Genomic DNA, 23,309 nt, shown 5'->3' with positions numbered 1-23,309 from the left:
ACAGTAAAGACCTCTTCCTAAAATTTAATCTAAATCTACCCTATCTCACTATTGTAAATCCTTTATATTTAAATGCCTTCTACAATCTGAATTGCATACTGTAAAAATTTAAGTGGCTGTCTAGCACAGTAAATACTAAAATTCAAGAATGCCTTTGAAAGATTCAGAGTTCTCGGCAGTGGTTTTGAGTGTTTTGGTGCTCTCAGCAAAACCATTGATTTGGGTCTTCAGAAATATCTTTTTGTAGCAGTTGCAAAAAGGGATGTATATATGTGTTCACATGATACTGCCTTGTTTGATTTTGTGTGAGAGGCATGCCGATCTACTGACTTCTTTAGTTGCTGATTACAGTTAAAAGTGACCTCCTGCTTTATCAGCTGGCATATATTCCAGTTTCTATAAGGTCAGACTAACTCAATAGTAGTCCTAAAAAATTATCTTTGAAGATAGTTACATACTAATTTTTTTATATGTATTAATCCCAAGTTGTCAGTCCTAAGAGAATCTGAATTTAGGGTTGACTTTCCCTGCAACTAAATTCACATTCTTTTGTTATTAAGTGTTGGTAAATTTAAAATCATAATACAAAGAAGATTCTGGAAGAGTAGAACAGAAGTACACCAGCTATTACATACCTGGTTTCTTCTACTGTGGTAAAGACACAGGTTTGGACATAACTGGCAGGCTACTTTGCTGAATGCTACAAGGACTGCCATGATATCTTGTTCCCAGTCAAGTTAGCACTGCGACCCCACTCTCTTTAAAGCAAACACAGTTTTGTATGTTGCTTCAGCATTGGTATATATTGATGTTGCTGTAGTACAGTAATTAAATCTGTTGATAACTCACTTTCTAAAATACAAAGTCTAGAAATTTCTGCCTAGTTTTGCAGAGCTCCACCTGGGTAAACATCCTTTCCTTCTTGTAAAGGCTCACAGATGTTCAAAACAAAACTGTGGGAATGACAGAAGTCAGGTCTATTTCAAAGAATATAGTTTAATATGAAAAACCTTTTTTTTCAGTCTATGTATCTAACAGCTACTGTAGCAAATTTATGTTTAACAAATACTTTCCGATGTTTTGTTGTTGTTATGAGATAAAACATGGCACTATGTTAAGAATGTCAACAGATGTTACTAGTTTTTCTCCATCACTATCTACATTTTGACATATAAAAGTATTTTTTAATGGGAATGTTTAGATACCAAAATGCTGTTAGGATTTTCTCCTAGGAGTTTGAAGTTTATTTTGGTCCTTTTGATAAAATTTGGTGTATTTTATGGCCTTAAGAACTCTTTTGTGCACGTTTGTTACTAAAGGCTGCTCAAGTGTAATACTTGAATGTTGCACTAGAGAGCCCTAAGCGAGTATTAGTTTCAGAGGGTATATTCGTCTTCCTGAGCTGAGCAGGCCTACAGAAACAGCCTTGGCCTCAGGCTGCACACCAAGAAGCATCTAGTCCACAAGTAAGTTTTGAGAGAATTGTGATCCATACGAGAAATTAAGGGATGAATTGGGGAAATGCTGAAGGTGGAAGAGGCCTTTCAGGCATGTCTGCTGACAGACCATGCTGTATCACACATAGGAGGGTTGTCCAGTAAGGATAAAGGGAGGAAAACTATGTTACACAAGCCTTTATGTGGGTCACTGTTTCCCTACCTGTGTTGCAAGATGACATGTCCTTAGAGCATGTAACAAGTGCACAAAAGCTATTACAGTATATAACATATTCCTGTATTCCTTGGGATTACAACTGTTAACTTCTATGGAATATTGATGTGGTTAATATATTCCCATTGAAAATTTGCTGCAGAGGCTCTTAATAGATGGATAAGATAGAAATCCGAATCCTACTAGAAGCTGCTATCCTGCTAAGCAGACTGTGGCAGAACAGCTCTGGACAGATCTGAAGCAGTTCTCTTGGCTGATTGCATGTCTGTCCAGAGTACCACTGTGAAAGAATAAAAAGTGCAAGGATGGCCTGCATCATATCTGTGATCAGAAGCATGGTATTTTCCTAAATGGATAGTTTTGGAAGTCACTTTACCTATAGCGTAGTGAAGGTGTTCTTGCTTTTATAGCCATGTGTAGCTTTAGGGACAGTAAGATGGTGATGCTTCCAGATGGTGCACCTGAAATGCCCACCCATGTGCTTGTGAACTCTTTGATTTTATGTGAACAATGCTGAGGATGCAAATGCCATCTGAAGCACAGAGTTTCTTCAGTCCTCTCTAGAGGCTAAAGGAGGGCTTTTGGGGGCAATGTCTGTACAGCCTTGGTTCTGAGCCATTGGGAAGGTAGCAGTGATGTGTCAAAACCAGGGCTAGTATTTGTATCGCCAGTTCTAGGATGGTGATTTCTTGGAGCTGTTGCACTTACATTAAAAAGTTGAAAATGCTCTTTGTATCAGGAGATCTGGTGGTATTAGGTACTGTTAATGAGTAAGCTGTTAGGGAGCTTTGGGAAAGGTGGAAGAGGAAATCGGGAGGGTGTTAGAATGCATGGGGCAGATTTGCTGCTGTGCTGTTGAGAGCAATTTGATTTAAAAATAAAATACAGTGCTGACCTCAATAATACAGAAACGTGCCTCAACATGTTTGGGTTGCTTTGTGCCTTTTTAATACATCTCTGTACTTGCTGCCAATGGAGGTCTCTGCAGAGATGTTGCAGCTAATGTTTGATACGTACTTCCTTTGCAAAACACCTGTTGGTTTTGTTGGGCATCTGTATGGAACTTGCTGTCCATGTTGTGCTCCTTGAGGGAAGCATTCAGAGTCTTCCTTGTGCGATAAAACGCACAGGTCCACCGAAAAGTAAATGGTGTCATCTCCTCTGGGGTGCTTGAGCAGTTGCTCATGAAAATATCGCCTGTGATGTTTCAGGGGACAAAAAAAAAGTGTACTCCTTCATGGGAATATTAAGGAATTGGGCAGATGTTTGGGAGATCATCCTGAGCCTTGTATGGGAATAACATCAGAAAATCATCCTAAAATTGCAGAATTTGGGTGTATGGGATTGTACGTTTGCTCTGTTATTCTTGTCTTGTTTTCAAAAGGCCTGGAGCTTGGCAGCCACAGCAGCAACAGTTCTTTTCAGGAGGATTTTAACCCAGCTTTCTACCATGGAAAGTTTTTTGAAATAGCGTACTTGAATGTGTGTTATATGAAAACAGTGCAACACTGCTGTTAGCGACTGCAGTGCTCTTGGATGATTTTAACTTAATTGGGATGAGACTTTATGCTGAGTGTATTCTGTGCAAGCCAGAGCGTTCGGCTTTCTTCCATTGTTAAGCACAAAATGCAATTGGCCTGTAGCTGGTAGAACTAATGCCTGTGTGGGATAAATGGTGTTTGTAAAAGTTTTTCAGTTAAATAGCATGCAGAATATAAAGTATTCTGAAGCAGGTCAGTTAAGTGGTACATTTAGAGCAGTTGATGTCATCCTCCTGGATTTGTGGAAAGTGTTCGACACTGTCCCACACAACATCCTTGTCTCTAAATTGGACAGACATCAATTTGATGAATGGACCACTCGGTGGATAAAGAACTGGCTGGATGGCCGCACACAAAGAGTTGTGGTCAATGGCTCAGTGTCCGGATGGAGATCAGTAACGAATGGTGTCCCTCAGGGATCGGTGTTGGGACCAGTCTTAACATCTTCATCACTGACATGGACAGTGGGATTGAGTGTGCCCTCAGCAAGTTTGCCAATGACACCAAGCTGTGTGGTTTGGTTGATACGCTGGAGGGAAGGAATGCCATCCAGAGGGACCTTGACATGCTTGTGAGGTGGGCTGATGCCAACCTCATGAAGTTTAACCATGACAAGTGCAAGGTCATGCACCTCGGTCGGAGCAATCCCAGGCACAGCTACAGGCTGGGCAGAGAAGAGATTCAGAGCAGCCCTGCAGAGAAGGACTTGGGGGTGCTGCTCAATGAGAAAATGACCATGAGCCAGCAGTGTGCGCTTGCAGCCCAGAAAGCCAACAGTATCCTGGGCTGCATCAAAAGGAGTGTGACCAGCAGGTCGAAGGAGGTGATCCTGCCCCTTTATTCTCCTCTCATGAGACCTCACCTGGAGTATTGTGTGCAGTTCCGGTGTCCTCAACATAAAAATGACATGGATCTGTTGGAACAAGTCCAGAGGAGGGCCACGAGGATGCTCAGGGGACTGGAGCACCTCCCATATGAAGATAGGCTGAGAATGTTGGGACTGTTCAGCCTGGAGAAGAGAAGGCTGCGTGGAGACCTCATAGCAGCCTTCCAGTATCTGAAGGGGGCCTATAGGGATGCTGGGGATGGACTCTTCATTAGGGACTGTAGTGACAGGACAAGGGGTAATGGGTTAAAACTTAAACAGGGGAAGTTTAGATTGGATATAAGGAGGAAATTCTTTCCTGTGAGGGTGGTGAGGCACTGGAATAGGTTGCCCAGGGAAGTTGTGAATGCTCCATCCCTGGCAGTGTTCAAGGCCAGGTTGGACGAGGCCTTGGGTGATATGGTTTAGTGCGAGGTGTCCCTGCCCATGGCAGGGGGGTTGGAACTTGATGATCTTAAGGTCCTTTCCAACCCTAACTATTCTGTGATTCTGTTTCTACCTCAGTACTAAATATTATTAAAATATTATTTAAAAAAACACCCACAAAACACCAAAAGCCCCAAACCTCCTCCTGCCCAACCAACCACCAGCAACAACAAAACCCAAACCTCAACCCTCTGCCAAATTCACTCATCCACTCATCTGGAAGACCAGGAAAAAAAAAATTGTAACAGTGTCTTGTGTCTGTAAGGTATCTCATCTTGGAACGTCAACACTAGAACAAGACTGTATGTAATGATTTTCTACTTTAAAAAGTGCGTGGTTTTGCTTTGCTTCACTACGTGAAGAACTGTGAGAGACCATATATTCAATGTCACCATTATTTTGTGATACATCTAATTACAGTAATCTCAGGTTGTCTGAAACTTTGAAAATAGTCTAAAATGCCATAAGGCTGAGGTAGAGAAAACTCAACAGCTCTATAAAAAATAAGGTGAGCAATGTTAAAATGAGCAAACGTAAATTCGGACTTCTGAATGTTCAGCTGAACGTTAAAGCTGACAGTTTAGGGCTGAAGTTAAAAACAGATTTTGAACTAGGTTTAGTTTTTCCAATGTAATTATTTCTGAAAAGACATGTTTATGCTCCGGCAGTTTTCTTAATGAATATTCACTCACAGGAATCTCATCCCTGATGAGAGGTAGGGCACCAGGGAGCATTTTCTGGGATGTAAAGCACTCGTAGCTCATTCAGTATGGAAGGTTTAAACAAGTAACATAGCTGGCTGCCTTTATCTTTCTCTTTAGACAGAGTATGCACTTCAAACTAAAGGCCATTCCACTCATGCAGCAGCAGCAGCTGTGCCAGTTTTAATGGCCATCAGCCAGTTAAGTTATTAAAGACTAACACACACTTGATGGAAGTACTGTTACAAGCTCTTCATTTCCTATTTAGAAGAGCACTGTTTGAACCATCGTGATGTGACTCAAAAACACTCTCAAGTTTTGGTTTGGGTTTTTTGAAGCGTGTGTAGTATTACTTTGTGTTGCCAGAGGCTCTGTCCTTGTCTCAAACAACCCAGCCTCCTTTTACTTTGCAGAAGGCTGACATTTTCTACTTGGCTACATATTTAAGCATTTCTTTATAAATACATAGGACATTGAAGTCAGAGCTGAATGGGTCTGTGTGGATTTATTTCAGTTATTAAAAGGCGCTTGCTTATAAGTCATTACATCTTGAGTGCTGTACTTGAGTCAGTTAAGTTTTATATGCCGTTTGGACTGTCTGTATAGGTTGTGAACCAATTTGCTTTCTTGCTTGAAATATGTATACACAGATTTTATGATTACAATTTCATTTTAAAAAAGTATGAGGATTGATTTTTTTCTTCCCTAGAGATTGAATAAAATGCTTTTTCCACACTGCCTTAAAGCTAAATGTTATATCAGACTTCAGTATGAATTTATGTGTGCCTTAGTGTTACTTGTGGTTTTTGTACGGATTCAGGTTATTTTTGATGGACTGAAAATGGAGACATTGCATTTGTAAAGTGTCTTATTTGGCTTGTGCCAGCAGAATGCAGTTGACATGCTTACCAATTATTTTGTTTTGCAAAGATGTATAACAACCTTAAATGAAATGGGCCATTTAACTAATGAATGTCTTTCTGTGCACCTCTTCAGCATGATTAAGGCTATTCCTTTTTTAAAATCTTTATTCTGACTTATTGACTGCAATTTGTTAACTTAAAACATAGAAAGTTAACTTACAATATAGAAAGAACTGCAGGCACTGTTCTCTGTGGATGCAATGTGTGCCTTGTCTCTGTCCAGGTGCATTTGCTGCATAGGAGTTGGTTTTACCACCAGTATTTGTATTTTACACACAAGTCTCATAGGTTGTAAGTTGCACTCTAAGAAGATTTTCAGGGCATTCCTCCAAAAAGCTGGAAGAGCTGTATTTGAATTAAATTATTTAAGAAGTGATGAAACTTTTCAAATCTCGCCATACTGGCACTACTGCTGTTAAATGCTGCAACAGCTCACTTAACTGGCAAACCTGGTACCGAAGGAGCATGGCAGCTGTGGCTTCGGATATGTAGACACAGAACTGTGTGAAAGATGCATGTATTCATACTGGCTGTGAATCTGGATGGCAAACTGGTTGTGAATCTCATTAGCAACTCCAAGGGTTGAAATATTCACTTAGAAAACATGAGATAGTTGAAGTGTAGTATTCAAAGTAAAATAAGTTTTTGGTATGCTAATCCACTTTTTCTACTAGGAAGAGCACAGGGACAACTCTATCCTGCACAGGAAATCAACATAAAGCAGTCATTAGGTATAACCTGAAACCTCAAAATGATTTAAGTGAGAGGTGGATTTGTAACTGGTATTGATCCCACCCTTGGGAAGTTCTCATGCTCTAAAAGACTTTGCTATGAGCAGCACACTTATTTCAGTAATAGAATTTATTTGTTCTACTAAGGAAGCAAGTATCGATACAAAATAATCATCATCGTCGTCTTTATGGGCAAACATAAGACAGGCTTATCCTGCTGTGATGAATAAAGAACAAGTATTCGCAGGGATAACGTTATTTCACAAAAGCTGGGCAGTGTGCCGTCTAATTAAGAAAAAAATGTTCCATTTTAAGTTGTAGATTTTCTATGTGCTCCAAAATCACCATAGCATAAAGTTCGCAGCTTTTTAAAGTCAGGGTTATCTATGAGCTAACGTAAACATTTCTGTAGCAAAGCACAACCTGAGTATCCTGGTGCAGTGGTAACCCTTAAAGAAAAGCTGAGATGGTTAGGGAAGAAGTGAGCATGTGAGAGTATTTGTTCAGCCTGGAGAAGATAGGGCTTCGGGAGACCTTATAGAAGCTTTACAGTGCCTAAAAGAGGGCCTACAGGAAATCTGGAGGGACGTTTTACGAGGGCATGTAGGAATAGGGGAAGGGGGCACGGCTTTAAACTGACAGAGGGGAAATTTAGATTAGACCTTAGGAAGAAGTTCTTCCTGTGAGTGGTGAGATGCTAGAACAGGTTGCGCACAGAAGCTGTGGCTGCCCCATTCCTGGCAGTGTTCAAGGCCGGGTTATACAGGGTTTTGAGCAACCTGCTCTAGTGAAAGGTTTCCCTGCCCATGGCAGGGGGATTGGAACTGGATGATCTTTAACGTTCCTTCCAGCCCAAACCATTCTATGATTACATATCATAGTGCACAGTACACAGGAACATGGAGCTGGGACAATGTGGAATAAAGCTGTGTGGTCACTGCAACTTGCATTGACAATGTATCAAATGTTTGGTGCAGACAGACCCTTACAAAATCCCTTCTGTATGCGCCATTTAATATTGATCAGGGGATGCTTCCTCATATCCTGCAGTAAAACCTGGTCAGAATTGAATGCTGTTGGCAAGTCTGGGGCTTGCCAAGGAAACAGGAAGAGAAGTTGAGATTATAACCAATGTCTTAAGCAGGATTTCCACTTACTGAAATTTATTCTGAAATCAGGAGAAAGGAACTTTGGAAAGGAATGAGAAAATAGATTTTGTGTCAGTTTCAGGATACCCTATTAAGGAGTGCTCAAAGCACGAAATTATGCTTAAAAACCCCAATTAGACCTCCAAATAAAGGGCATATTTATCTGGACTGCAATTTATTACATGAGCCCTTAAAGATCTCTGGCATCATCCTCTGCTTGTGCAGCTCTGCAGCTCCCAAACTTGACAAAGTGGTTCTTTTCGTCCTGGACAGTGCCACTTGCATACTAGAGCTTAATTAAGTATGTGGGTCATATTGGTTATTAAATTGTTCTGCACCCCTATAAGATACTCCATGGACTGAATGGGGGCCTGGTCAGCAAAGGTCATTTCCTCAGTCCAGAGCTGCTGTTGTAGTCTGCAGTATGCCAGCAGAAAAGGTGGGCACCACTGCTCTGGACTGGGCCAGTCTGGGGGGGATAGACCTACTTGAATCTGGAACGTGTAGAGAATGTTCCACTAATGTAACAGTGCCAGGGTATGCCTTGTTTGTATGTTCTTTGTAGTACTTTTTACTGTTCCTTATGCAAATAAAATAGTGAAGTTTTATGCTTGTTTCCATGATGGATTCTATGAGCAATTAGAGTGAATCCATGTTGCTTTCAGGTTTGGGCCAGATGTGAGGGACTGCCCTAATTTACACCGGGGCTTGCTGTGTTCCCTGAAGTTCTCGAGCATAATGCAGTTACAGTTTCGCCTTGTGTGTTTTTAGTCATACTTTCCTCAGAGAGGCTTTGTCTGGGATTTCCCAAGATTTTTATTTGTCACAAATCCATTCTTAAATTCAGTGTTCCTGGGGCTCCTGAATGGAGAAGCTCAGCTGGGCAGGATTACCACTCAGCATCCTGGCTGGTGAAGCAGACCACAAGAAGCATGGCTTGCAGGAACAGCTAATGCTGCTTGCATAGCCAGTGAGAGTGACCATTATGTTAAACCCCACAGTATACATTATTTTATGAGATGTTTAAATGATGTGATAACACATAATATAGTGGTAGTATGGGACTGGAAGAAATTATGGATGTGGAAATAATGCTCATTAATCTGGTAAGGAGCTCCTGGTCAAAGCTCCCTACAATGCAGGACTCTGAGAAGTAGAAACTTCACTCCTGGTTCTTGATGGCTTTTGCCAGTAATGCACAGCAGTGCTGCAGGTCACTTCAGATCTCGCTGTGCTGGAGCAGTACGTGGCTTGAGCAGAGGAATGTTTTAAACTTGAAATTTAATCCATTAAAGGTGAATATGAAAAGTAGCCACAGGTCCTGCTCCAAACCTGTCACTACCCCTTAGTTCTATGCCTTGAAACAGTATTTGTTTATCTGCCACTCTGCTGTTGATTCGCAAATACAACAGAAATGGAACCTACAAGGCAAGTCAATGGTTCAAATGCAGAAAGAAAATAAATCAGAAACAGGTGCGCAAGCACTATTTTCTTGAATCCTTCATTAGCTACTATGTCAAATATTACTTTCAACAGGGAAAAGCAAAATATTTTTACACAGAAATTCACCACAGATTTTATACAAAAATATACCAGTTTAAAATCGCAAGATAGGTAAATTAACATTATCTCTAGATTTAGAAACTGTTCCATGCTCTGCTAATAGCAGTTATGACAGAAATGCAAAATGCTCAGTCTCTTAGAAATGCTTTCAGGCAAAATAAAACTGCATCCTGTGCTGTGTTCCTCTTTGGACCAAAAGTCACATTCCAGTTCAAACACCTTCCTGTTTTCTGTCTGCATTCTGAAGGATGTCTGCTGCCTCATTTAATGAAAAGACATTCTCATGAAATGCAGAGTGTTGTGCAGCTTTTCTTGCAGTTTAGGGCATGAATAGTATCATATTCTCAACAGACACAGTAGGACAGTTGCTGAGTGCAGTGGGTCCCTTTGGCCTGTGACTGCAGGGTGAGTCACATACAGGCTCTTGATTAAAGTTCCCTGCATTGTCCACTCTGAAATGTGTAACTCTTCTTGAAAAGCATCTGAACTTCCCTTCACCACTGTTCTGCCACTCAAAGAAGCAACACTCCTCCTGTTCTTCAGTAATGTCTTTATAATTGCAAAGCTGGATTAAAACATGTCAGTCTGGTCTGGCACCTTCCTCTGAAAGCATCATCTTAAAAGAATAATATAATAAAACAAAGTTAGTGTTCACACTTGGATGTATTTAGAGTTGGGAATTACAGTCTACTCAAAACAAGTCATTATTCCATCATATGAAGCTGTAAATTCATGATAACCTCCAGTTTACAGAAGCTATTTGAAAGGGTCTTCCCAGCCATAGTCATGTGTTATGCTCCCTCCGCTTCCCTTCTCCAGGCTCTTGCCTTTGCGTGACTTTACGCTTACTCCCACTGGAAAGCTGGGCTTTGGTTTTGGTTTGTTGGGCTTTTATTTTGATTAGTTGCCTAAGTGCCTGTAGAAAAGCAACAAGCAGCAGGAGGTGAGGGACAAGGGTAGGTCTCTATGAAAGGCAGGATTAGCTCAGGTTAAATCCCTGGTGAAAGGACACAGTAAAGTATCTCTGCTACCTTATGTTCTGGATGTGTTGTGTAGTGTTACTTCTGTGTCAGGTCAAGCATGGAAATCTGTCCTGTACGCTGGGTGTGCAGATCCTACACCAAGTTCCTTTTGCTTGAATGCTGCTCTTTGTTGGGGCAAGGGCTGCTGACAGGGAGCCACTTGCAGGAGCATGGCCAAAGGTTTTGTGCATGATTTTAGGTACCCAGTAGTCTCATTAAAGTCAATAGGACCACTTCAGGGGCTTAACTTTGCAGGATCAGAGCCTAACACTATAAACTCTTCGGGATCTGTTTTTAATGTGTATTCCACAAAGCCCTTGTCATGCTCCTGGGTGCCATAAAATGATAAGTAATAAGAAATTCTCTCTGTGGGATCAAAACCAACTTTCCAGTTTTGGCCATTTTTGCATGGATTCACTAAAGCTTACAGCTGCAGCAGTGCTCAGAGCCCTGGGGGGTGATGGCTTACCTCCCACAGGTGCCTGTGAGCCTCAGTACACGTGGGCCTGGCAAACAGAGCCTACGACCCCTTTCTCAACCTTACCACAAGAGAGATGCCAAACCTAACAGGCTACATGCTAGGAGGATAAGGTGGTCTGGTCATACAGAAGAGGTGCGTGGCTCAAAATTAGGAGGCAAATCTCAATGTAGCCAGCAAGAAACTGCTAAGCAGGGCACTTAGCAGTGGCAAATGGCACACGCTAAGAGTCTGCCCTCAGTTTTGTCGTCTGTCCTGGCTGTGATGGGACCGAGGGTTTTGCTTTCCTGCAATGCACTTTACCCGTTTCTTTCTCCATCCTCATGGGTCTGTCACAAAATCATAAAATAGTTTCGGTTGAAGAGACCTTAAAGCTCATGCAGTTCCAACCCTCTGCTATGGGCAGGGACACCTTCCACTAAACCAGGTTGCTCAAAGCCCCGTTCAACCTGGTCCCTGTGAGGCCCGCGGGCCCGGGTCAGCCCCGGTCACCGCCCTCCGGGCCAGGGGGCCGGGGTAGGGGGCGGCCCGCCCCGCCTCGCCTCGCCTCCCGCGGACTTCCCGGCCGTGGCAGGGCGCTGTGGCCGCCGGCAGCGGCTCCCAGCCCGCCCCCTGCCCTCGGCTGCGGCTCGGGCTCAGGCCCACACCCCCCGCCTCTCGTTGCCGGCTGTACTTGCTCTGTAGCGGCTGTCCGGCTGATTTACCCACTCCCCGCCTTTGTTCGGCGCCGCCACAGCGCCCCGGGCGGGACAGGGATCGGGCAGGACTCGGGCAGGCGTCCCCGGTGAGACCCTAAGCAGACCCGATGTCCGCCGCGCCCGTCCGATCCCCGACGCTGCGGCCCCACAGGATGAAGAAAGACGAGTCGTTCCTGGGCAAGCTAGGCGGGACGCTGGCGAGGAAGAAGAAAGCCAAAGAGGGTGAGTCCGCCCGCGCGGCGCGGAGGGGCGACCGCGCACCCGGCCGGCGTGACTCGCTGCAGCTCTCCGTCCCGACCCGTCCCGTCCCGTCCCGTCCCGTCTCTCCGCGGGGAGCCCGCGCTCTCTGCGCTGGCAGCGCTTGCGGCTCCGGGGGGACCGGGGCCTCGCCCGCCTGGCCGCCTCAGCCCGGCTGAGCCCCAAGAGGCGCGGACGGCCCCTGCGGGGCTTTTGGCAGTGGAGGGGGAGGGCTGCCAAGAGGTATCCGTGCCTTGGGGGGATGCCGGGAAGTGCCAGCGGCTGGGCCCTGCCGCACGCCGGTGTGAGGTGTCCGGTCATGAGGCATGCCTCAGGGGGCTTGGCCGCTTCGACTACCGCTTCCCGGCTCTGCTTTCATACCTCTGCCTGGAGCTGGGGATGGAACCTTCGAACCCGCTGATAAATAAATTCCTAGTGACAAGGAGGCTGCGGGTGTCGTTCCTCTTCCAGTTTAGAGTTGAGGAAGCCACGAGGGAACGATTAAATCCACCTGTGTTTCATTCAAGGCCCGCTTCATCCATAGGCTTTAAACTTTGCCAGAGTGCTTTTCATAACCAAACGCAAAATCACCTAGCCCTCGAGCACCAGAATCTCACATGGGCACATTTGCACTGGGTATTTATTTGGGTTGTCACCACTGGTGCCAACCAGTGTTGGTCTCCCTCTTTGATGTGGATAGCCTGGAGAAGCTCCCTCAGCTTCAGTGGATGGGCACCCGTTCCATGGTGGGGTGCTCAGCCCCACTGGCACCCATCCCTGCTGCTGAGCAGGGCAGATGCCTTGGGCTGGCCTTCTGATGCGGGTGCGTGCACAAGGTGTTCTCAGAGCAGCCCGCCTGCACAGGAGGCTGTGCAGAGATAGCACTGTTTAGTCCCAGGCAACACGACTCTTTTGTTGTTGTAGATAGGGAGGCAATGTCTTGCCACTAGACTTGATAAAGATGGTCCATCCCTGTATGCACAAAGGGTACCTTCTCCCGAGTGCTGTCTACTCTGACACTGGTGTACTCTGCCCTCTTCGCCTTCCCAAACTGACCAGATACTGGCTTCTGTAGAGAAACTTTCCTCTATGTTACCCCCAGTCTGCCAGCAGGAAATCTTGGTGCCCTTGCTGTAAGATTTAATGCAATTTTGACTAACTGCTTCGTTAAAACTGGCCTTGGTTTTGTTTTAGTGTCTGCTGGGTATAGCGTAGGGATGAAAGTCGACTTCCAGCCTCCTTTCAGCTGGCTGTTGAGTGAGCATGTTTCATCCGCCTTGGGTATTGCCAGCAACGTTTACAAGGTAGCTTTTTAATATTTAAAATAAAATATTTGGCCTCCAAACCTTGTGCAGGGAAATGGCTTCCCTTTCCTTCTGGCTGTTTTGGTGTGGCCTACTGCCATTTCCTTTATCAGCTATTTTTAATCACGTTTCTCTGACGTGGTTTTGCTGAGGAGCAGCAGAAGCAGTCGTGCCTTCCTGATGATCTCATTTGCCTCTGAAGGAAGATGGTGAAGAAAGCTCATCTCCGACCACATACTCCACAAGTGTGCATTTCATTCAGTGGAGGCTTAAACAGGTTGGCATTGTCCCTTCTTAAGTGTGAAATGTGGTCATTGCTAGGTGATGGTTTTGGGGTGACCACTTTTAGCAGGAGCCACCCTCCTGTTTTGCTGAGTTTACATGTGATTTTACCTACTCCGGTGGCCACAGCTCTTCTTGGTGATGGAAGGGCCTGTTGTGGTTACTGCCTTCCTAACTTAGTGGGGAACCACTGCTGTGGCTGTGAAGCATGACAGTCATGCTTCTATCAGTGTGATGGGGAGGAGACTAAAACATGTGATGGGGCTTTTAGTGTGAGTATTCCTTCCAGCCTGAAAATGTGAAGGAAGGAAGACTGTCTGCAAGCCTGTGGAGCAACCCATTGGGTGTGACAGGCTGAGGTCCTCCTTGTAAGGTGAATCAGCTTATTACTCTTTACATTTTGCACATTCTCAAGGGGGTAGCTCCCAAATGCAGGCTCTCCAGACCACGGCTGTCAAACTGGAAGGGGCCAACGGCTAAGCTGTGGTGAGGTGGTGTGGTGAGGTCTGTGTCAGGGGGAGAGAGGCAGGTCCATGGCTTGTGGGTAGGACCTGGGGAGCTGCAAGAGCAGATTTCAGGGCTAGAAACCACATCTCTGTATATGAGTGTGAAGCAGAAGTAAATTGGAAGCTTATGTGAGTGGTGTTCCCTAACTGAGTTGATAGACCATATAGGAGCCATGTGGTCAACTTTTACTCTGTGCTTGGGGGATTCCTTCCCTCCCTCTCTCCTTTCAGGCGGTTTCTGCTGACTTTCTCTAAGGGGACCAGCAGAGGTCAGAGTGATCTTCCCAGAGTAAAAGCTGCCCTCTCCACCAGCAGCTCTCCACAACAGCAAATGGAAATGCTGACTGTTAATTTGCCACAACCGAAAATCGGTCTTGCCTCCTCTGCCTCTAACGGCATGGAAAGCAAGGAAGCCGGAGGGTTCTTTATATGTACTCCTTGCTTCCACTGCCTGTCTTTTGTATTGTGTAAATACAGGCCTGCTGTCACCATCTCAGCTGTATTCATATAACCACCTTATCCTGGTCTGTGCAAGAGCTGCAATCCAGTTATATATATCCTTTTTGCCTTTGTGCGCAACATCTGCACCACACAGCTCAAAGATCCTTATAATGATAGTGAAAAAGTTTTCGTTTGTTACTTACAGTTTTCTTCTTTCAATTATGGGTGGCAGCCATTTCATAAATGGCTACAATGTGGGGCTACCAACCTACAACAGTTAAGCACTTTAGATAACAGTTAAGCATGGTTAACGCACTCTAGTTAAGCAACTAAATTTAAATTTATTTATTTATTTATTTCTGACACACTGCAATCTAATTTTAGAGAGCCTATATTGGGATAGGAGTGTTCATCAGGCTTGTCAAGGTGGCCAGTGTAAGCTCATACCCTCACCGTGTTAAGGGAGGATAAATAAGGTTCCTAGGTGCGCTGGTGATAGTCCCTGCGGCAGTATTTGAAGCATTTACTGTATCATATAAACATCTTTGCTGCTGCTCTTGCTTTAGCAGTATGGAATGACGCTGTTCTCTGTAAGCAAGTGCTGATAGGTGAGGTAGGGTTAAGACCTTAGGTCAAATTCATCTATGTTTTAAGTCCAGTTCTGCAGGTTTTAGGAAAACCTGTAGAAGGCTTCCAACTGAAGAAGCCTTTTCTACAGGAAAACCCGTAGAAAGGCTTCCAACTGAGGAAGCCTTTGAATTTCTACCTTAAACCCTGCTTTACACTATTACGCCTTATGTTTATGTTTCTGAATTTTTATGGCTGAACTGACTTACTAGGCAGTCCTGACATAAAAGAAATAGCAGCCACTGTTGTTCATGGGGAAGCTGTTTTTACCCTGGTTTCCTATGGAAGTATGGGGTTGGTGATCTCACTGTTTGGCTCCTCCCTTCCTCTTCCTTCCCAGGAATATTTTTAAGTTTGGCTAAAAGTGCCCCGAAGGGAAAACTCCCAGTCTTAAGGATTATTAAATGACTACAGATTGTGTCAAAATGAGTCACCAGTGAGTATAGAAAGATCATAGTGGAGTCCCACAGCAGAAAAACCTGCAGATGAGCTCAACCCTTACATACTACTTGAGGCTCCACTTGGGAGGGACACAGCTGGAGAAAGGACCTGGCCATGAGGAAAGCGCTGTATGGAGGTGCACGTGCTTAATCTCACAATCAGTCATGACACACATCCTCAAAAAACCAGGATGTGTTAGTTCCAGTGCTGGTGTGACCACTTGGTTTTTATTCCTCACCCTGCTATTAGGCTATGTGGAAATCTGCAAAAATCTAAGTTTTCCTGATGTTACTGTGACGTGGCTCTGTCATCCTGTATCTTGGGCTTTCAAGATGTGCCGCATTAGTAACGTGATTAATAAAATTATTGCGTCTTTTCAGGAGCTCCAGAATCCGCTTTAAATACCTTAGGAAACTATTGGGATGCTGGCAAAGCCCACAGCAGGGTACAATTAGTAAGCTAGATGATCCCTTAGCTTCTTTTCAGACCCTGTAAAAGATATAAAAGATACTGTTTCAGATAGTGCTGTGTTTCATCTCCCTCTGTAAAAGGAACTAAAAAAAAAATCTCCCCTTTCCTGTCGGTCAGAGTGGTGTCTTTGTACTGAAATAATGGAAGGTGTTTGCTGCAAACTTTGCTTCAAGTCTACTTGCAAAGCTTTGTTTTCTTTTCCTCGTAACACACCACATGAAAGATCTGGGCAGCAGGTGTTTGGCTAAATAAACCTTCTGTTATTGTATCTGTGCATGTGTCTGTTTATATATAGCCTATATGGAGGAGTCAGTGAGAGAAATAGAACAGACTTAATTGCTCAGCGTTGTTTCCCTTGACACGATTTGGGGTGGGCATAGGGGTGAGCAGAGTGCTCCAGATTTATTGTGCCTGATGAAATCAATAGGAGGGGGAGAAAAGAGATATGACAGTGCTGCAGAAGGCAGAATTATTGCAACAGTAGCAGAGTAATATAAAGGTTTTACACATATCAAGGAAGTTAAAGTATTGATCCTGGGGTGTGTGCCTCAGGATGGCTGTGGAAAGTTTACTGTTGCATATGCCTGTGGGCTTGCCAGTTTGGTCAATAGCTTGGTAGATGCCTGTTTCACTAAATGGCAAGGTTTTTCTGCCATAGATAGGTGGCAGTTGTTGGCTGTTTTGGAGAGGGAAAAGTTGGAGGGTGAGGAAGTGTCATCTGGCAAACCAATGACAGTTCAGGGAAAGAAACTGTTGCCTGAGTTGTCTCTAGTATCAGGGACCTTAGGCAAAGGTGCTGCATAATCTGCCCATTTCTCACAGCTCTACACATGCTAAAACTCATCTCCAAATTGTTCAGGTGGGACTGATCTTGTTGCCTGATCCACTTTAGCTTTCTGGAGGGAAAAACATGGAGAAATCAGCTCAACAGCAGAATTAAAATGGAGGAAACAGTTTCTTTATCATTCCTTTGAAACTGATGGGGCTGCTTGTGTGGGTAGTTGCTCTCTGGAGGGAAAAGAGGTTCAAAACTAGATCTACTTCATTGCCATTGTATTGATGAGAACATGTCAAGTCCATAAGACATCCCCTTGAATGCAACAGATGGGAGAATTGGGCTTACTTAGAAAATGTATCTCATCTTTTATTTGAACATGGTATATTGAAAACTGTTAAAATCTTTTTAATGCTCTCTGTTATGCAGTCTCCAGGGGTGTATCACTGTAAACAGACTGCAAAAAAATGAACTTCTCTGTGTCTGTGTGCTGTGCCTTTGCTTTACTTACTTTCTAGTGATTGCCTGGTACTTCTAACAAGTATATTTAGCTTTAAAATGATGCTGTCAGATGCCTATTTGATAGATCCTAAAAAAATGTAAGGCTTTAAGGCATCCTTATCCCAATATTCATTCACCTTCCAGCTATCACTCATGTTGGTGGTATTATTCTTGCCCAGGATTTTTGTCCCAGTCACAACCATTCCTGACTATTGCAGACTGTGTTTCATTCTGGCTGTGCCCATATATCCTACTTTCTGAACTGGTGCTGGTAGAATAATTGCTTTAACCTCTCTGTAGTGGAAGAACTGGGGTTTGGCATCACTTAGTGCCTAGAAAGCTCAGGATGGAGGTGCGCTACTGATGTGGTGCCTGCACACTAGCTTTTGTCCTGAGGCATGTCTACATTTTTGACTAGTGGTGAAGTGCCAGTTAACTTGCAGAGTGCTGCCTAGGCTTGCGGTTTTTCTTACCCAACAGGAAACTTCATGAGCAAATCTGCCTCTCGCAGATCCATGAAGTGCTATATGGGATAAGCTTTAACTGTTTGCTTCTTACTGTCTCCTGACTTGATAATATATTTTTAAGGCACTTTCTTTCAATAGACTGCTGTAGGAGTGCACCCCCAATCTAACTTACTTTCCCTGCTCTTAATATGTGTCAGTGATGGAGATGGAGAGACAAATGCAAAGTGTGTAGGGTCTGATACTGTGGTCCTGCTTCACACAAATACACTTGCTGCAGTCTTAGTTGGCTAGGGAAGTGTGTTTGTGCATTGTAATGGGCTATCGCTGCTGCAGTATCCATACAGAAGATGACTTAGGTGTTGTTTAAGCAGAATTACTTGCTTTTAAGAGAGGAATTTACATATAGTTTTATCAAACATGCATACTGTTGTGGATATGTGTATATATCCCTAGAAAGACTGTGCAGACATATGCAAATTCAAATTTAATTTAAGCAGAGAGAGACCTAAATTTCCAGTTGGAACCTGTGTAGCATAATTGCTGAGTTTCTCCTGTGGGGCTCAAGCATACTTCTGACCAGGTCTGGTTTCAGCCTTGCTAGAGTAATGCCTGTTTGGGTTCTGAAACTGTGTTCAATTTGGGCAAAAGCTGTACTGTGTTTATAGTTTTCATCAATGTCTCAACCAAAATGATCTTCACATGCACAGGAATGATCCTTTTAATGGTGTCTTAAACCCCTTATTTTTCTTCTGTAACTGCAGCTAGGCTAGGATGGTTCCCCCAGTGCAGCTTTAGGCACAGTCTCTTGTTGAGACAATAGAGTTTTGAATTACAGCTGAAAGTTTGCTTCCAGACGGGATGCAGCAAGATGTGTGAAATAGCTCTGTAGCTCTTCAGTTGTGGATTGGAAAAAGTGACTTGCTTTTACTTAAGAAAACCAGACATTTTAAAGCTGTTCTATTCTCAGAGTTGCATTCATTAACATAAGATTTACTGTAAGAACACTGTTATGTTCTATCATAAAACCTTAGCAAGGTGGTTATCAATGTTTCTGATTTTCCAAAACAAGATTTTGAATTTCTTAAAAATACTAATGCAAGGATTTGGAAAGCGACATCTTTTCTTTTTGAAGTTTACACTTACTTAAAAGCCATTGTTCAATGATACCTGTTTTAATTTCTTCTAAGGGATTATTAATGCTCACATCTTGGGAGAAACTTCCAGAAGCAGGCGTCTGGCTGTTTCTGTTTTGAGGAGTGTGTGGGTGACCCTGGTGAGACTGATGGATGGAGGGCTGCCTGTGGACCTGGGAGAAATAGAGGGAGTGCAAAGTGACAACTTTATGCAAAGTCTGTGCAGATGCTCTGTGCTGAATGGTGTGAAGGGGGAGTTCTTGATCCCACTGGTGGATCTGTGCAGGGAGATCAGATGGTGTTCTGCAATGCATTTTCATAAATACATCTAATCATACTGACTTAAGTACTTGTGTTTTTAAGAGTTGTGATATTTTAGATCTCTTTATTATAACAAATGCGGCCTACTGATTTGCATGTCAGCAATACAGGAGTCCAGAAGATTTAGTATAGTTATGCGTGTAACAGTATGTACTTCAAGAATTGTTATAGGCCAGCTGATCCAAAACCAGATGAAGCTGCTGGAGTCTTCCAGTGCACTGGGTCATGCTTTGATGTTAGGAGATTTGGCAGATTAGCTGGCAAGCTCTTTCCGTTGTGAAGGTGTGTCAGAACAACTTATTACTCAGGGATCCAGAGTAATGTCGTCTGTTTCAAGACCAGCGTGAGGCAGTCTGCTGGTTGCACGATTCGGTGTTTCACAGTATCACAGTATCACAGTATGTTAGAGATTGGAAGGGACCTTCAGCAGCTACAGGTTTGCTGTTCAAGTGGGAAAGAATTTTAGTGTGTACACCTTGTGCATAAAAGTGTCATGGACACAGCTGAGGAGATTCTAGTTGTAGCTGTGGAAGAACCAGTGTTGCTGGTACTTCAAAGCTGCTCATGAGGGATTCTGGTGCCAAATTGCTGTTGGTTTTCAATGGGAGTCAAGTGTACAACTCTTTTGGGCATCGTGAGAAATCTTGACCTGCAGCCATGCATCTGAGAGGTTGTCTGTATCAAGGTTTCTGGGATGTGGTGGCTTGAAGGGGACGTGTGTTCATACAGAAACACTTGCATGTGTAGTAAAGAGAAGTTTTCTGATGTATATATATATATCTGATATTATATATGTATAAAAGAGGAGTTTTCTACTATATATATTCAGCTATAATATAAATTGTTTGTGATCCTTGTCACCCTTGTTACTGCTGGTAATGCAGAAGGCTCTGTGCATGTGTCTTCCTAACCTTGGAGTCTTGTTTCCTTTCAGCGTTTTCAGTCTGTCTGTGTTCTTATTCTGGTGGGGCAAGGTTTTCACTTCAGCAGCAGGCTGAAGGCCAGCCCTCAAACTCCTCACAGTAATTTCAGGAGATGTTGAGGCTGGCAAAAAAGAAGTGAAACCTTTTTTCCCAAAGGTTTCTGCTTGTGCTGACCTCTGCTTATTACAGCAATTGTGACTTCAGCAAACCTCTAAGTTCTTTGAACTAACGGGATTTGGGTATTCTGTTGCAGAAGCCAGTGACTTGAAAGTCAGCCAGGTTGTTCCAGAGAAAGGTCTGATCTATATCAGTTTCTGGATGTAACTGATGGCACAAGCTCTGTTCTGGTCAGCTGTCATGATGCCCAGGTGCCTTATTCTGTACAGCCTTCTGTTGGGGGTATCTAAACCAGAAGTTCTTGTGTGAGTGACAGTGACCCCTGTTTTTGGGGTGGGCTGATTATGGAGGGGAAGTGAGAACAGGAACCTCTGTGTTGCACAACTAACAGGTCAGTGGCCGAGTCATCTCTCCAGGGTAAACCATATACTGCTCAGTACTCTCCTGTTGGCCAAGTAGAAAGCTGCAACCCCAAATTCATTACTTCTGTTGTGTATGTCTAGTTTAGCTGGAAAAGTATTATGGCTAATGTACGTGGTTACAGGGTTTTGTAATTTGAATCCAGTCAAGTCTTGCTCTGAAAAACCAGATGTGGAGAGAACATGTACACCTGGCAATATGTACTGGCTGAGAGCAGCGGCTCTGTACCCCTTGGGCCCTTAAATCACTGTCACTTCCTTGTGGAGGAACATATATCCACACAACAAAGCTTCTAATTATAAATACTGTACACACGATTTGTTTCTGTGCATCTGCTACAGACCTGTCTCTGGAGCCCTTAAGCTGAGAGGGGAAGCCATGGGATGGGATTCTGGTTTTGGGTTTGTTAATGGTGAGCAACAGGATGTTTGGGAATTCAGTTTTGCCTCTTCGTGTTTTGTTGGTTTTTTTCTGGAAGTTAAAAAAAGCTGCTTTATGATCCCCAAGACCTGTCTGGTGATCATATATGAACTCTTGTAAAATCTCTTTTCAATATATGCTCCCATTTTGGTTATAAAACAAGCAAGCTGTTCTGCCTCCTGGAGTCCGGTTCCTTCTTTAGTACTTCTTTCATTGAGTGGTTGAACCATAAATCCACTGAAAAAAGAAACAGTGTATTTTCCATTATAGCTGCCATATGGCCTTATTGTTAAGTTTTCATTAGCTGAGATGGCTGCATACACAATTTATTCGGAGTAAGGAAGGAAAGTGTGAGAGCTGGATGAGGAGGAGAGCTATTCTGGTGTCCCTATAGAGGCATGGTGTCTTTTTTACTCTCTTTAAATAGAAATATGTGTAATCCTCCGAAAGTGTCTTTTCCACTGCGTCTGTTTGGCAGATGTATATGCATGTGTGTTATTAAACAGATGCAGACACTTCTGTCATTTTAAAATAGAAGAGTGGCTTGCCTCGTTCAGCAGTCGGATTTAGAGGCTTTGCAAAAATGACAGGATATTCTTCAGAAATTGTAGAATATTAGAAGGTATCAGGGCATCTAGGCTTGCAGTTTCTGCTTAATATACCTTCCCTGGAGTAGGGTTATAACATTGTCCCTTGGGATTATTGTTTGCCTTTTTCTCTGTGCATGGCTCCCAGTATTAGAGTCAATTGGTTCCATTGGAAAGTTAAGACAGGCTGCAAAAAGCTAACACTATAGTTGTATCTTGGATCTGTTCTGAGTTTGGTCTGACAGCGATCTTGAATCTATAATTAGAATCATAGAATTGTTTAGGTTGGAAAAGACCTTTAAGATCAAGTCTGACCATTAGCCCAGCACTGCCAAGTCCACCATTAAACTATGTCCCTAAGTGCCATATCTGCAGATCTTTTACATACCTCCAGGGATGGGGACTCAACCACTTCCCTGGGCAACCTGTTCCAATGCTTGACAACCCTTTTAGGAGAAGAAATTTTTCCTAATAGCCAGTCTAAACCTCCCCTGGTGCAATTTGAGACCATTTCCTTTTGTTGTATTGATTATTATTTGGGAGAAGAGACCAAAATCCACCTCATTACAATCTCCTTTCAGGTAGCTGTAGAGAATCATAAAGTCCCCCAGAGCCTTCTTTTGTCCAGAACCCCAGTTCCCTCAGTAGCTCCTCATATAGCTTGTGCTCTAGACCCTTCACCAGCTTCATTGGCCTTCTCTCCTGCTGCGGCACCTCAATATCTCTCTTGTAGTGAGGGGCCCAGAACTGAACCAAACACAGTATTTGAGGAGCAGCCTCACCAGTGCAGAGTACAGGGGGATGATTGCTGCCCTGCCCCTGCTGCCCACAATTTCTGATACAGGCCAGGATGCCACTAGCCTCCTGGCTACCTGGGCACAATCTGGCTCATGAGCAGCTCTGTCAATCAGCACTCCCAGGTCCTTTTCCCCCAAGCTGCTTTCCAACTACTCTTCCCCAAGCCTATAGCGTTGCATGGGGTTGTTGTGACCCAAATGCAGGACCCGACACTTTGCCTTGTTGAACCTAATGCCACTGGCCACAACCCATTGATCCAGCCTATCAAGATCCCTCTGTAGAGTCTTCCTTCCCTCCAGCAGATCAACACTTCCACAGAACTTGATGTCATCTGCAAACTTGCCGAGGGTGCACTCAATCCCATCGTCCAGATCATGGATGAATATATTAAACAGAACTGGCCTCAGTACTGAGCCCTGGGGAGCACCACTTGTGACTGGCTACCAACTGGAGTTAACTCCATTCACCACCACTCTTTGGGCTTGGCCATCCAGCCAGTTTTTAACCAAGGGATGAGTACACCCATCCAAGCGAGGAGCAGCCAGTTTCTCCAGGAGAGTGCTGGGGGATACAGTGTTAAAGGCCTTATTAGCATGTACAGCCTTTCCCTTATCCACCTTGTCATAGAAGGAGGTCAGGTTAATTAAGCAGGACCTGCATTTCATAAAACCGTGCTGACTGGGCCTCATACCTGGTTTTCCTGTATGTGCCATGTGACAGCACTCAAGATGCTCCATAACCTCCTTCAGC

The 23,309-nt window shown here is 43.9% G+C and overlaps 1 protein-coding gene across 1 annotated transcript in view; it reads left to right on the top strand.

Annotated features, from left to right (window-relative positions):
• The first annotated feature begins 11,639 nt into the window (after positions 1-11,639).
• The window catches only part of PARVB (parvin beta), a 67,744-nt gene continuing 56,074 nt past the window's right edge, over positions 11,640-23,309 (top strand). Inside the window, exon 1 of the mRNA XM_061359124.1 lies at positions 11,640-12,010. Coding sequence (XP_061215108.1) covers positions 11,896-12,010 — 115 coding nt within the window. The 5' untranslated portion in view covers positions 11,640-11,895. The remainder of the gene's footprint in view (positions 12,011-23,309) is intronic.

This window comes from Neopsephotus bourkii, unplaced genomic scaffold, assembly GCF_033783945.1.
Source record: "Neopsephotus bourkii isolate Nb327-2 ecotype Australia unplaced genomic scaffold, CSIRO-AGI_Nbou_v1 NB_107, whole genome shotgun sequence".
Lineage (NCBI taxonomy): Eukaryota > Metazoa > Chordata > Aves > Psittaciformes > Psittacidae > Neopsephotus > Neopsephotus bourkii.
This window is presented reverse-complemented; position numbering and strand designations above follow the sequence as displayed.